This window comes from Acanthopagrus latus, chromosome 24 (genome assembly GCF_904848185.1).
Source record: "Acanthopagrus latus isolate v.2019 chromosome 24, fAcaLat1.1, whole genome shotgun sequence".
Taxonomy (NCBI): Eukaryota; Metazoa; Chordata; class Actinopteri; order Spariformes; family Sparidae; genus Acanthopagrus; species Acanthopagrus latus.
The window spans coordinates 1,895,660-1,910,236 of record NC_051062.1 but is presented as its reverse complement, the minus strand read 5'-3'; the positions used below and the strand labels follow the sequence as shown (position 1 = coordinate 1,910,236).

The window sequence follows — 14,577 nt, the reverse complement described above, 5'->3', positions numbered from 1 at the left end:
CTGGGCATAACTTGTATTGCAAAAAAACCCCTTAATTTAAGTAAGCAACTGGGAACGTTTCATGGTGACACCTGTTGGTTAAAAGCTTGACCCTTTTCACATGGAGTTTCTCCCCTGTGAAGTGTGCACCTTACATCCCATAGAGATGTTCAACTTCTATATCCTGACCCTCTAAATCCGTTCAAGTGTGTGCAGAGTATGCTGCTAAACCGATGCCTCTCATTACATTTGCCATCTAGTGTGACTGTTTAACAAGCAGCTGCTTGTTAAATATTGACACATCTCCACCTCCTCAATGCGTCACCCGACTACAGAGCAGCATCTAACCTCAAGACTGTGAGACTCCTTAATCTCCAGCACACCATCATGGATAATTCATTTGTTTTATTCTGACATACTATTTTATTATCAAACAATAATTAGTCTGTATATTTTCTGAGTGTATGTAGCTTGGTGAAGCACAGCTAAAGTGAATTATACAATCTTGTACTCCATAATTACAATTCAGCTCATCTTCAATCTTCAACATGCCAACCTCTGATTTATGGAACAAGGAATATGAGAGTTCATACGCTGACGACAGGCACATCAGGCAGTTGGTTTCAAGATGATTTGGTCTCTTGTTTTCCTAAAGTCTCTCCATTGACAAAGTGTAATTGAGTCCTCAAGTTTAAAATTAAGAGTTAATCTCAGAGGCTGGAGCAGATCTCAGCTGGACGTCTCCTGGTCTTTATTCTGGACGCTCTGTCCCCTCTCGCCTCGTTTCCCCTGAGTTATCTCCCACGTCGAGGTCGCTCCTCTATCCTGAAAACATGAATATATAACATAAATAAGTCCAGTCTCCTGGTAAAGTGTAATATCAGACATCAGTGTAATGTCACCACTTTATCCATATTTATTTATTTATTTTGATGAGAACCAACCCATCCTTACCTTTATAAGCACACCAAAAGGTGCCAGGCTATCTCTGAGGGTGTCACAGGCTTTGAGGAGAGGTAATCTTTCTTTGTAAAGTCCAGGTTTGCTGGTGGATCCACCGGTTGGAGCGTCTTGGCGAGCGAGTGCGAACTCTCGAACTTCGCTTCTGAAACGAGTCAGCTGCTCCACCACACCCTCCAGGCTTCCACCGTGACCCACCCCACCGGCCTCCTGCGCAGGACAGCAGAGGTGAGGACATGTCGGAGAAAAGTCCCATGTAAACCATCTAGCTGCCAGTTGAGAATTTAGAAAAAAAAAAAGACAAAAATGTTGCTGACGTTCTGACCTCACTGTGCAGCAGCTCGATCCCGAACACATCCAGGACGTCTCGGACGTAGCTGATCATCGCTGCAAACACCGCAGGACTCCGGGCCGCTCCGCAAGACTGAGCAGACACACAGCACTGAACTGAAACGGCGTGCTTCACAGAAGTGAAACAAGCTTTGGCGCTTCATCATCCACCCATCTCTACTCCCAACTGATCATTTGACGTCTGTGACCACCTACGCCTTACCTTAGACACGGGCTGGAGCTGACAGTTTGCATGGTACACCATATTCATCAAAGCACTGACGGCTTGCGGGGTGTTAAAGTCTTCTGCCAGTGCTTTCACCACGCTGGATTTAGTCTCGGCCAATCTGAAGGAACGCGAGAGGACAAGTTCTAGCAGTAGGATGAAACGTAAATATAGTAAATATCGTAGCTGTTGTTACCTCTCCCAGAGAAAAGCTTCCTGTACAGGCGAACACTGCAGCTGACCCTTCATGTAGGCCTGAGCGTCGTGGATGAAGGTGGAGATGGTTCCCAGAGAGGTCCGAGCCTCCAACATGCTGTTGTCGCTGTAGTCAATAGCTGCGGAGACACCGCGGTAAATCATGGATGTTCTTCCACTCACTACCAAAGACTATACATCTCAGGGACTGATTGGCTAGTTTCCTCACTGGTTATTTACATTCGGTTACATCAGTCGTTCCCACCCACTCACTGACAATACATCACATGAATTTCCTCACCTGATCTGTATCTGGCCAAAAGGCAAAACATCCTGAATTCATTGGCAGAGTAAGACTGCAGGAAATCCTGATGGCAGAGGCAAGAGAACAAAGACAACTTTCAGAATTTTACCACACGCTATGGAAAATGCAGGAATTTATTCAGCGTCTCAATGACGAGTAATTCCCAATGAATTTACCTTGATGGTAATGTAGTTCTTTAGAGATTTGGACATTTTCTCTGCGCTTCCTTTCAGGTGTAAGTGCCCTGAAACAATGACAGCCAATCAGGCGCAAGCATTAAAAAACAGAAACGTTAAGAGTGGAAGTCAGCTGACATGCAGGTTTAACTGAAAATAGAGAATAGGGGTATAATTAAAAAGTTGAGATCTTATTTCGGGTCACTGAATAGTAATAATTGATGTGCTTTTCCATGGTGTTAAACACAGAATTTAAGACTTTCTTCAAAATAAAAGCACAGTGTTTACAATCATTTCCTGTCTGATGTACAGTAAATGAGATGTGACCCTGAAGCGTGTTATGAGTGACATTTTTATTTGACACCTTTGAGAATTTACTTGAGAATAACAGCTGTCTAAATCTGCTAAAAATCAAACTTATTTTGCTGTTTTACACTCATGTCACAACAGAAACCAATCGTCAGTGAAAACCACAATCACTAAATGAAACCCAACCCAACGACCTGGGTGGTGTGTTTAGATGCTGATTATATTTTAAAGCCAGGTATAAATGATTCTTTCTGATGAACCTTCACCCACCAGACAGAATTAACATGATTCATCCATGTTTAAAAGCCTGTTCCAATGTGATTTCTGAGAACTTTAGAGGGGTTTACCTGAGTGGAGGAAGTAGTTTGCCCACTGGCCACACTGGTGATAGGCTTCACTCTGAGCAACCTCGTTCTCATGGTGAGGAAATGCCAGGTCAATGCCTCCAGAGTGGATATCCAGCTGACTCCCAAACACCGAGCTGAAACCAGCACAGACACAACCAAAACTACATCATAACTTCCAAGGTTAACTGTAAATGAAGCAGACAAGTTGTTTAAATCCGAACCTCGCAATTGTAGAGCATTCGATATGCCAGCCAGGTCTTCCCCTGCCCCACGGAGACTCCCAGTATGGTTCCTGAGGTTTGGATGGCTTCCAAAGAGCAAAATCCCTTGCGTCTCGTTTATTTGCGTTACCTGGAGAGTCGTACAGTTTGTTGTCAGTAACTATCGCATACTGTACCAGCAGTGCTTGTTGTCAGTGTGGACGGGTCTCAAAAAAAAAAAAAAACCCATTTCACAACATTTAAAAGGATAAGTTCACCTTCAGTCATTCTCGACTCAGAAACACTTACCAGGTTCTCCCTGAGAGTCTGAAGCTCCACCAAACTTGCCGTAACGATCACCGATGGACCGGATGTCGAAAAACACATCACCTGCAACCACAACCGTTTTTTTTTTTTTTTTTTACAACTGCTGGGGATAAAGCCATTACTTCACACGAGAAATAAGAACCGTGACCTCCCAAATATTCACCTTCTTTTGTGGCATAGGCGTGTCCATTTTGAACGATCCTCTCGATGAACGCAACAATATGATGCACATTGTCCGTGACTCTCAGATACACTGCGGGAGGAATCACCTCAAAAACAATGACAAAAACATGTTAATAGGTTAAACTATTTCACATCAGTGTGAGCCTTGAAAGTAGGCCGCATACTGAATCTGAAACCAAAATGGAAAAATATGTTAGCTATGATATCCAAACCTTTAATGACAACATATCCTTCTTGAATTCATCCTCATACGTTGAAGATATGATGGATGGGGAAACGTTCTCCTGTCAAACAAGGGGAACATCCATGTTTTGAGCCATGCAAATAAAAACAAAAGGCACGTTTCAGCACCCTCGATATCTTACCTCCCAACTCCGTTTGATGATTTTGTCGTCGATGTCCGTGATGACCATGGCGTGGATGACGGTGATCCCAAACAGCTTGGTCAGAATCCTCTGCAGGATGTCGAACCTGACGTACGAGCTGCGGCGGGAAAAAGCAGTCGGGCTCAGACACATTTGAACAACCTTTGGCTTTGTGCGTTGAGTGTTAAGTGTGTGACGTCAGTACCATGCGTGACCCAGGTGGGCATGGTCGTACACGGTGGGTCCACAGCTGTACCTGAGACACAACACATTGCAATATTGTGTTACTGTGCAGCTATGGATGCATAAGGTGTAGAGCTGGGCCATTGATAATGATGATGATGATGATTATTAGTACTTTTACAAAATATCAACACAATGATATGAGAGTTAATGGGATATATTCATTATGTTAACGAGGGTGATTCTTTTGGTCATTTTGATCACGTCTTTTTGGTTGTTGTTCCAGAGCAAGTTGTCTAATAAGGAATGAATAAAAAGGATGAAAACCATGTCCATGACCCCTGAGATGCCAGTTTTTAATAGGGGGCCCACTAAAAAAATGCCAAAGTGCCCACAAGATAGAATAACTAATTGGGTAAAGGAAATTACTTGGAACAAGTAGAGCAATCTGCCAAGTTGATAAAATGACATCACTTTGTACTTTATACTTATGTGTGCCATACCACAATACAAATATATCCAGAATCTAAGACATATATAGTCTCATTTCACGGAAACAATATAATGTTAATATATGGCCCAACCCTAATATATTCCATCAGTCCTTTAACAAAATTCCATACCAGGTAGCTACCCCCTCTCTTGCCAGAATGAGAGGTTCTTGCTGTTTGGTCAGGCTGTTGAAAGTCTTCAAACCCGTGTCAAACCCGGCGGGTCTGATCCACGTCTTCCCCGAAACACCGCAACAGGACCCGCTCAGTCTGGTTCGGACAGACTGAGCTGCGCTGCGAACCCCGTGGAAGACCTTTGCTTTCCCCAACGCCGACCCCACCGGGTGCCTCCACATAGCGACCGTCACTATGAACGAGGGCAGTGAACGCACCGCGAGCTTAGCCTAGCTAGTCCACTCGCACAGCACGCAGATACGCCACACACCTGTGATATATACACTGCATGTTAGCTAGTTAAACAGAAACCCTTTAATAACCACCAGACTACGCGCTATTTCACCCACTGCGTGCACGCTCATGTCACCTCTCCACTTCTCGTGAGACTACGATGCCGGAAGTGTTCGGACGTATCATGTGATCTGCTGCTGCTGGTGCTCTGCTCTGGTAGCTATGTCAAAATAATTGTATTATTATTTTTTTTTTTGACAGAACGGTTTAGGAAAGGCTCACGTTTTATCCAAAGGGACTTCTACGCGATGCAGAACGTCATAAACACAGTGAAAGGCACGGCTCTCGGGGTGGCCGAGTTTCTCACTCCAGTGCTGAAGGTAAACTTAAGATTCCATGAGCTAGCTTGTTGATAGGTGTTGGCTACTTTGAGGTGTCATAAACACATGAACAGCTAGCAGCTAGTTGCTTGCTTGCTATTTTTAAGCGAGAATTAGATGCACGCCAGTGGACGCAACGTTCGTGGAATACCGACCCTTCATGAATACATTTGGCACAGTTGTGGTAAATGCGCACTTCGTGCTCCAGAATCCCCTCTAACATACACATTTGACTTATTTATCACAGGAATCGAAGTTCAAAGAGACTGGAGTCATTACACCAGAGGAGGTGAGAATATACCTGTTAAAAGCCTGCCTATATATTTTGAGAAGTGTGTTTTGTTATTTTACCTTGTATGAATATTCTATATCATATCATATTTCCTGTGGTTAATATTTCCTCTTATGTATTTTAGTTTGTAGCAGCTGGAGATCACTTGGTTCACCATTGTCCCACATGGAAATGGTGAGTGTCCATCAGCAGCTTAATCACAGATATATAAATCCCCCCTGATGGTGCCATTGCAAGTAATATTAAGGCTCGGCAATATATATTGATATAGTATGTTTTTTTTTTTGTGATATGAGACTATATATATTGTCTTGGATTATAGATCTGGTTATATTGTGATGTGGTATAAGTGTTTTCTTTTCCTGGACACAAACGCAGCATTAAAGTGATGTAGTTTTCTGAACTTACCTAAGTGTTCTACTTGTTAACCCCTGAACCATTATATCCCCATTACTGATGATTATTTATCAAAAATATCATCCTGTGCACATTTTGTAAAAGTGAAACATACTGTGATTTATTTTGTCAAGGTTGTAGCATTTATGAAGTAATAGTTGTGACATTCCGAAATCTGGAAATCTATATTTTATACTGTGAATTACGTGTGTGTGTCTGTGTGTGTGTGTGTGTGAGTATGTATTTATATATGTATCTCAAAGTTGGTAGTATTTGGTTAGGTAACTATATATATATAAAATGTTAGAATAACTATCAATAATAAATGGTGCATTTATAGTTGAAATTACTTTAGTTATAGTCATTTCACTGTTAATTGGTAATTGTGAAGTTGCAGCTGATCTTTCTAATACTTTGTAATTGGTTAGTGAATATCGTGTAGTTCATCTATAAACCTGAATTGGATTGGCATAGTAAAGTTGCAACTGATCCACTTCCTCATATCTTTATGACTGATCAACAAATGGTTCATAAAGCAGTCCATTGTTTGTTAACAGTGAAATAACTTTTAATTGAAGTTAAATTATACATATACCATTTGATGATAATGGTTATCTTAAAGTGTTACTTAATGACCTTGTTTGGTTTTAATGTATACTTCACCACGAAGATGAGGTTCATATAAAGGATTGGAGAAAAGTATTATTAAAAGAAATGCAATTCCTTTTAAATTGCTGATCTTATCACAAAGTATTCAGGGTGATTGCTTGTATTAATAGTCTTACTCTTGTTGTTACTTTCAGTTTTAATGTTAGTGCTATCTGTACTGCCAGTGCTGTCAGCTTGCACTTTGAGATTGCTTACGCCACCAGTTGTGATACTATGTAACTTCTGAAGAGGCTTACCAGTAATAGCTTACATTTTGTGGCTCTTGAATGTGCTTTACAAAGCTCACTTCTCTGTTTCTGTTTCCCTGTATAGTGCAATACTGTGCTTGAAGAAACCAAAGTTGCTTCACACTGTTTTGAAGCTTTGAAAGGATGAAATTAAAGAAACATTTTTATTGTTTAGATATCTATTAATCGCTATATACTGATTTCTGTGTGTGTGTGAGAGAGAGCATGGCCTGTGTGTTTTTATGTTCATGATTTGATCTCTCTTCAGGGCCTCGGGGGAAGAGGTCAAGGTGAAGCCATATTTACCACCGGATAAACAGTTTCTCTTGACTCGCAATGGTAAGAGCTGGATTTAAAGTGGGGACTGCCCGTCATTTGATGGCTTAGTTCTCACTTTTTGGTCTCAGCAAAATTCCAACTTCCACTCCACTAAGCTACTGACTTTGTCTCATGAGCGATTGACTTCTATCTGTTACGTGAACAATTATCTAGTTCCTCATAAATTTGAAAAAGGTTCCTAACTAAGCAACTCTGTAATCTCCATGGGTCTGATTTAATTTGATTTACTGTGTGATACAATACAATTTTTTTTTTATAAAAAGAGAAGCTTATCTGAATGACGGTGTGGATTGGAAGGAAATGTAAAGAATTTTGAGGGGGAACATAGCTGAATGACTCAATAAATTATACTGTATTTGTTTGAAAAATCACCATAAAAGACCATCATTGTTGTGCATACCTTGTGAACACGAAAACCTCCCTACTGGTTAGCTTAGGTCAGATCTGTCCTTTTTTATATACCCCTGGTTTGTGTGTTGACACTGTATTTACGGTCTTGCAGTTCCCTGCTACAAGCGCTGTAAACAGATGGAGTATTCAGATGAGCTGGAAGCCATCATAGAGGAGGATGATGGAGACGGGGGCTGGGTGGACACTTACCACAACTCAGGTTGGAAACCATCGAAACATCCATAGATTTCATACAGTATATCATTAACCCTGAGGTTTTTCAGAAACCCACTAGGTTGGATTGGTATGCAGGTGGGGTTGCAGTGAATATGTACGACTTGTACATGGCTCATACCATTACAACTCACCTAGTTGTTAATATTATTGAAAAGATTCATGTAAAAACGATTACATTCATGAAATCTTGCAAAATATTTTAGCTGGCCCCAATTTATTGATATCTTTTTAAGATATTTGACTAGACTTTATATATTTCCCAAGAAGGTTTATTTTCATATCCTCTATAAATGTCTTTCCTCTTATTGATATCCACTGCAGGCATATAAAGAAAATTAAAGATGTTATATTACTCCATCATTTAATATTTTTTGGAAAATAGCCTTTTTTGTACTCTTCACTGGCTGTAATATTACATCAAGTGGTTTTATTTCATGATAGATATTTCCACTGTGTTGACTCAAAGATTTTCTATCTTTGTTTGATACTTGTTGAGCCCGTTTTTCAAAATTGGGAAGTTACAGCTCATAATGGTCTAGTTTGTTGCGTACTAAATGGTGACATCCTGTTCCCTGTGTCTGGACAAATACTTCAATTCATCTAAATTCCTTTGCTCAGTGCACATATACAATTTCACAATATCAACTTCTGAATTTGAGGTGGGACGTTATGGAATGACAGACATATACTGTAACATTCATCCACTTGTAGCAGGTCTTACTTTGAATTGGATCATAGATCAGATTAAAAAATAGATAAGAACATCATATAGTTTCAGTAAAGATGACTGACTGATGTGTTTCAACAGGTGTGTTAGGAGTCACAGATGCTGTACGAGAAATTTCACTGGACAATAATAAGGTATGCTTCATGATTTGTTTTTTTTTGTTGGTTTTCATGTTGAGAATGAACTGAGAAATTAAAGAATTCCAAATGTAAATCATGGTGTAATACAAGAATAAAAAGGTATAATAAATACTTGTGTATGACTTATCAAAAGTCACGCAACCTGAAAAGGTTACATAAGGCAATCAAGCATGCTGCAGTTTAAAGTAAGACAACTTTATTAATTGAACAGCGACCAAACAAAAGGGAAAAACCCTTAACAATCAAACAAACTGATCAGGGCCATCAGAGCTGGGGGCTAACCCTCTACTCTAACAAGGAACAAGGAAACAACTAAACCTAACTGAAACAAAGCCACGAAAACTACACTACTGCACCCATCAGATAAACTTATCACAAAACACAATACCCCAGCCAGCCTCCAGGCTGACTGACTGAATCTGTGATCAGGTGGAATGAAGAAAGAGAGAGAAAGAGACAACTCCCTCTTATTGTTTATTCGTAATCAGCCAGGCTGCTATCACCTGAAAAGGCTTGAGGCCAAGCATCAGCCACAGTGTCACATCCTGGCCAGCAGAGGGGGAGCATGTAACAGTTTTCACTAAGGCAGGCAATGTCAAGCTAATGTGCCAGCGCTCAGGTTTTGGATTTCATTTTCGGCCGCTTAAGGTGTAACTGGGTAACTTCACCAGTTTTACAAATTGAAGTCCTTTGTGGCTACAGAAGAAGGTGCATGTAATCTGATAATTGCCTTCCGTGATGTCTCTCGTGGCTAAATTGCATCGTTGGTAATGTAAGTGCCAGGTTTTGGAAAGCAGTCTACCTGCCTAACATTGCACTCCTGTAACACTGTCGGACTAACAACAGTTAAAACTAATGATAACATTTTGATTATGGATGTAGTCGAACCATTACCTACAACATTACCCACAATGCAACTTAGCCACTGTGTGACATCCCTGGAGGCAAATAATCTGATTACATGTAGCTTCCTCTGGAGCCACAAAAGACTTTATACTGCTTTTTGTGGAGCTACCCTTTGAAAGATCAGCGCCCACTCCTGTGCAGTTTCAACTAGATCCCTTTTAATGTTTATTTCCTCTAGGACAAAAATATGAATGCAACATCTGCAGCATGTTGTGATGACGACGACGAAGATGATGATGAAGATGGCGAAGCAGCAGATATGGAAGGTATCCATGTGCTTACACATATCCCATCTGTGACTGAGCAGTGATTTGAACCTGTGCTTGAGCTCATGTTGTCCTTAATGCTGTCTTTTCAGAATATGAGGAAAGTGGCCTGTTGGAGACAGATGAGGTAGATGGCTCACAGTGTTGTAGATTTATTATGTTATCTAATATCAGTTACACTTACTTTTTTTTTTTTCCCTGTGTCTAGGCGACCCTTGACACCAGTAAAATGGTGGAGACTAAAGCCAAAACAGAGCCTGGGAGCGAGGATGCCATTCTCCAGACTAGAACATATGACCTGTACATCACTTATGATAAATACTACCAGACCCCTCGACTCTGGCTCTTTGGATACGATGAAGTATGTACCTTCTCAAAATGGGGCCGTTCAAGATGGATGTTTTTATCTGTTCAAGTCGATATTGTTTTGCTTAACGCTGATGTTTGAGAACTATGGTAGAGAAAGACAGCTCATCAAGCTGCTGTGGTGTTTCTCAGGACAGGCAACCACTGACCGTAGAGCAGATGTACGAGGACATCAGCCAGGACCACGTGAAGAAGACAGTCACCATTGAGAACCACCCCCACCTTCCTCCACCTGCCATGTGCTCTGTCCACCCCTGCAGGTGAGAAAGACAAATGGGGATAAAACCTAAGATGCATACATGTAAGAGCAATCATGTAATCATTATTTTTTTTTATAAAGCTCGTGTTACCTTTCATGAAGAAGCAAACTGTTTTTACATGATGGTAGACAGCGTCATCACATTTGATTACATCACTTATCACAAGAAAAGACAAACACAACTGCTCTATTTCTGTTGGCTAGAGCGGTTACAACTCTCCGTGCAGAAATATATGAAAGAATGCACTTTGTATCTGTGTGTTGAAGTTGTTATTTGAGCCTTTCACACATGCTTTAAAAAGAATCCTCAGCTGATCTAATCTGTGTTTTCAGACATGCTGAAGTGATGAAAAAGATCATCGAGACTGTGGCAGAAGGGGGAGGAGAGCTTGGGGTGCACATGTATCCTTTCATGGTAATAACCTGTTCCATGTCTGCGTCTGTATGCAATATAAAACAATTCTGGTTGATCTTAATGAAGATACTGTGGATATGTCCTAATGATTTATATCCTGTTCTGAGGTGTTACAGAGCTAAAGATTTCATGGTTTTTTTGTATATAAATATGTTTGTTAAACAGGATGTCAGCAGGTCCATAAAAAGTCTCAAGTTGTCTTTTAAATGTTACAAATATCAAATATCTGTAGACACCCTAAAGTATTCCTGTTCAGGAAGAATGGGAGAAACTCTGTATGCACTTTTGGCAGACCGATGTCTGTGATGTAAGTTAGCTTCCTGGATGAGTGGGTGTGAAATGTGCTGCAGTGACATGTGTTTCCTGCTCGGTCCTCTGGCAGGTTTTTCTCGACCAGCAGCTCCAACAGCACCCCGCATCTCCTGAAACCATACTCCAGTTTAAACAGCAGAACATGTTTAGTTTTGTGCTTTTTTACCTATAGTCAAATCAGATTAACTGGTTTTGTCTTAGTGGAAACCCTTGCAGTGACGCTAAACTTTGTGCCTCCGATGGTAAATGTCATAAAGACCTTGGAGGTTGTTTACTTTTTGGGCCAGAGGATTGCGATATTCCATCTTTCTGACAATTTAAACACTGGAAGATATTCTAGCAACTACCTTAGATGATATTTGGTATGAATGTTCATAGTCAGTTAGTGATAAGATCTTTCCTCTAGCATCACCTTCAGGACAAAATATCAACTTTTACTCTGGAAATTAAGAAAGAAATGCAAATAAAGAAATAAAAATGATACTCCCAGAGGTTAAACTAGGATCAGTCAGTATGATGATATATTTTATAGACTAAGATTTTTAAATACTGTGAATATTGCCTTTTCCATCTCAGTATTCATTGAACTGTAGAGGATAATATAGAAAATGAACCAGGACTGATCTATGACAATATGGGATGTTTGCCTTGCTTTATTATATGTTTAATTAGCGAGATTATAGAAAACCCTGGGTACTGCATTAACCTTTCCCCACTGCTGCACTGTCATGTTGTGGATCTGATAACAGCATTTTTACCGTGAGCTTTCCTTAAATGAGACTTGCAGGTATCTTCTGATTTTCCTCAAGTTTGTCCAGGCTGTCATTCCCACAATAGAGTACGACTACACGAGACACTTCACCATGTAGCTTCCTAACTCTGCCTCTGCTAACGCACCGTGTCCATGGGAAAGATCAGCTCTTCTGCCTCTGTGTTAAGATTATATCTGGTCTGGTCTGATTACAACCAGTTTGTGGAGTGTATGTGTTGATCTGAGACACCTTCTGAGTGCGCAGGACTTGGAGAATGTTGGGGGTTTGTGACAAAACTGTCTGTCGAAGGAACAGTCTGACATTTTGGGAAACCCAGAGTCAGATAAGAAAATAAATATCAGTTTAATGCATGCGTGTCCAGTACAGAGATGGATATGATCTGTATAATGCTGCTAGCCTAGCTATACCTCGGTTAAACTCAGAACTTCACCTGCGAAAAATATAAATCTAAAACCACACACTTGGATAAATTTGTAACTAGTCTGCTAGCAAACAGCTGTGGAATTTCCCCTACTTCCAGTGTGCTAATTTATCTCTGTACTAGACAACCTGAACTGAGACTGATATCTATGTTTTCATCTAACTCTGGACGAAACTGCAAATGAGGCTTCATCCCTAAAGTTGGACTGTTATTCTGATGTTTCTCTACAGGTTTAATGTTGTGACCACAATGTGGTGAGCGTTCACAAAGTTATTGTTAAGAAGATTTCAATGCTGTTACTCAACCCATTCTACAGAAGAGGATCAGGGCCACTGTAAAAAAAATCTGGGTATTAAGTTTTTATCAGACTCCGAATTCTGACTTTTTTCTTAAAATAAGAAAGGGTTAGAATTGTGAGACAAAAGAGAGAATTGCAGGGTAAACAGAGTTCTGGGTTTAAAGTCAGAGGTCTGACTTTTTTCCTCAAAATAGATAAAATCAAGTCAGAATTTTGATTTAAAAAATTCAGGATTCTGAAAAATAGTCTGTGCTCAAATGGTGATCCCAATAATCTTCCGCACCATTCCACTGTTTCTTCACGGTTTCCAATGTATTAGTCCATTTCTGAAAATAAATCACCCCTTATTGTGTTGTCAGCTCCTAACATTAGTGAGACAGTCAGTATTAGTGGCACAGACATCGACGCTGCATTGACTAATGTCTGGGCCACTCAGGAGCAGCAGGAATAGGTCTAAACTCAACATTGACTTTTTATCCCTCATAAAACTGTTAAGGCCAACATGTTACCAAACCGTTGCCTACTAACACATCCAGTAAGCACAGAGCAACATTGACACTCATTTTATTATTTGCACCTGATGAATGTAAATCCAATATTCACTGGCTGTTTGGTCCACTCCTGAGCGAAATATTTGTCTCTCATACTGCTAAACGCTCCACTGTGTTCACCAGCTAATCTCTAACTGCGTATTGTCGGCTGTTTGGCACATCAGTTCTAGTACAGCTTTAACAAAATATTCAGAAGAACATATTTCATATGTGTGAATTTGGAATTGGACAGCTAATGGTGGGAGATGTATGTGTTCTCACCAAAATCACTTTCTCAAATGTCTCTGTACCTGACTGCAGCACTGACAGAAGCTTCTTGACTATTACTGATATTATCCCTATACGTCACCGCAGTGGTTGTTATTGCTTCCATTCTAAAGCACTTTGCAGGAGTCATGGCTGAACCTCATTATTGTAAATCAGCTCTTTATGCCACTTTGTCTTAACGCTTCTTTCTTTGAATGTGTTGATATCCAGACCCTTTCATTTACCAATGGTTCCTGTGCTTGGTTTATAATGGTTTCTGTGTCGTATTTCAACTTTGGACAGTTCCCTCCCCTCTGCAGCTTGTGTCAGAACCTTGACTTCTTTCAGTTCGTCTTGCTTCTACAAGCTCGATGTATTGTTGTGTCTAAGAGCTACGCGAAGGTCGGCCGTGAACTCTGTTGTGCAGCTTTTTAGCAAAGCAACCGGAGAACTGCTTTTGTTGTCACATGCCTCTGGATTTACTTCAATGAATCCTTCAGTGAATTTCTCAGAAGAATCTGCACTATAAACTATCTTTGGCTCATTTCAGTATCCTGTTTCTGACAGTACTTACACAACTAAATAAAGTATCTGCTTCAGTAATACTCGCTCTACTTTCCTTGTTGTCTGTTGGTTCGATAACATGTACTCTCTACTTCCTGCTGGTCCAGTCCCCTGATGTAATTTACTCAGTGGTAACACTTGAACATTTTGAAGTAATGTAAATTTATCAATAAAGAGATCCCAAATATTGCAAAGAAATTAGATTTTTTGTATTTATTCTCTGGGGAGGGATTTTGTGTGTGGAGATGACCTAAAAACCCCTTAGATTTATCTTAAAGAGTTACACAAACGACAAAAACATACGCCATTTTGATAAATCCAAATTATGTTTTATTATTATTCCAATTTAAAAAGAGAAAACTAGACAAACTGACCCCAAAAGGACAAGCTTTTATTTTCTAGAACTTGTGTCTCCTCCCC

The 14,577-nt window shown here is 40.3% G+C and overlaps 2 protein-coding genes across 2 annotated transcripts; one reads left to right on the top strand and one right to left on the bottom strand.

Moving 5' to 3' along the window:
* Nucleotides 1–352: 352 nt before the first annotated feature.
* On the bottom strand, nucleotides 353–5,106 carry cars2 (cysteinyl-tRNA synthetase 2, mitochondrial). The gene is made up of 15 exons (XM_037091166.1): nucleotides 4,708–5,106; nucleotides 4,107–4,157; nucleotides 3,902–4,019; nucleotides 3,749–3,820; nucleotides 3,517–3,622; nucleotides 3,336–3,416; nucleotides 3,048–3,177; nucleotides 2,827–2,960; nucleotides 2,171–2,238; nucleotides 1,992–2,058; nucleotides 1,692–1,830; nucleotides 1,493–1,616; nucleotides 1,265–1,363; nucleotides 934–1,149; nucleotides 353–804 (listed from the first exon to the last, which is right to left on the bottom strand). Exons 1-15 carry the CDS (start codon nucleotides 4,929–4,931, stop codon nucleotides 709–711), a joined length of 1,725 nt encoding a protein of 574 aa, XP_036947061.1. The 5' UTR covers nucleotides 4,932–5,106; the 3' UTR covers nucleotides 353–708.
* Nucleotides 5,107–5,136: 30 nt separating this feature from the next.
* On the top strand, nucleotides 5,137–12,842 carry atg3 (autophagy related 3). Its single transcript, XM_037091167.1, has 12 exons — nucleotides 5,137–5,363; nucleotides 5,611–5,652; nucleotides 5,780–5,829; nucleotides 7,216–7,286; nucleotides 7,789–7,896; nucleotides 8,722–8,774; nucleotides 9,865–9,952; nucleotides 10,045–10,079; nucleotides 10,161–10,313; nucleotides 10,451–10,578; nucleotides 10,911–10,979; nucleotides 12,092–12,842. Exons 1-12 carry the CDS (start codon nucleotides 5,292–5,294, stop codon nucleotides 12,171–12,173), a joined length of 951 nt encoding a protein of 316 aa, XP_036947062.1. The 5' UTR covers nucleotides 5,137–5,291; the 3' UTR covers nucleotides 12,174–12,842.
* Nucleotides 12,843–14,577: the final 1,735 nt, after the last annotated feature.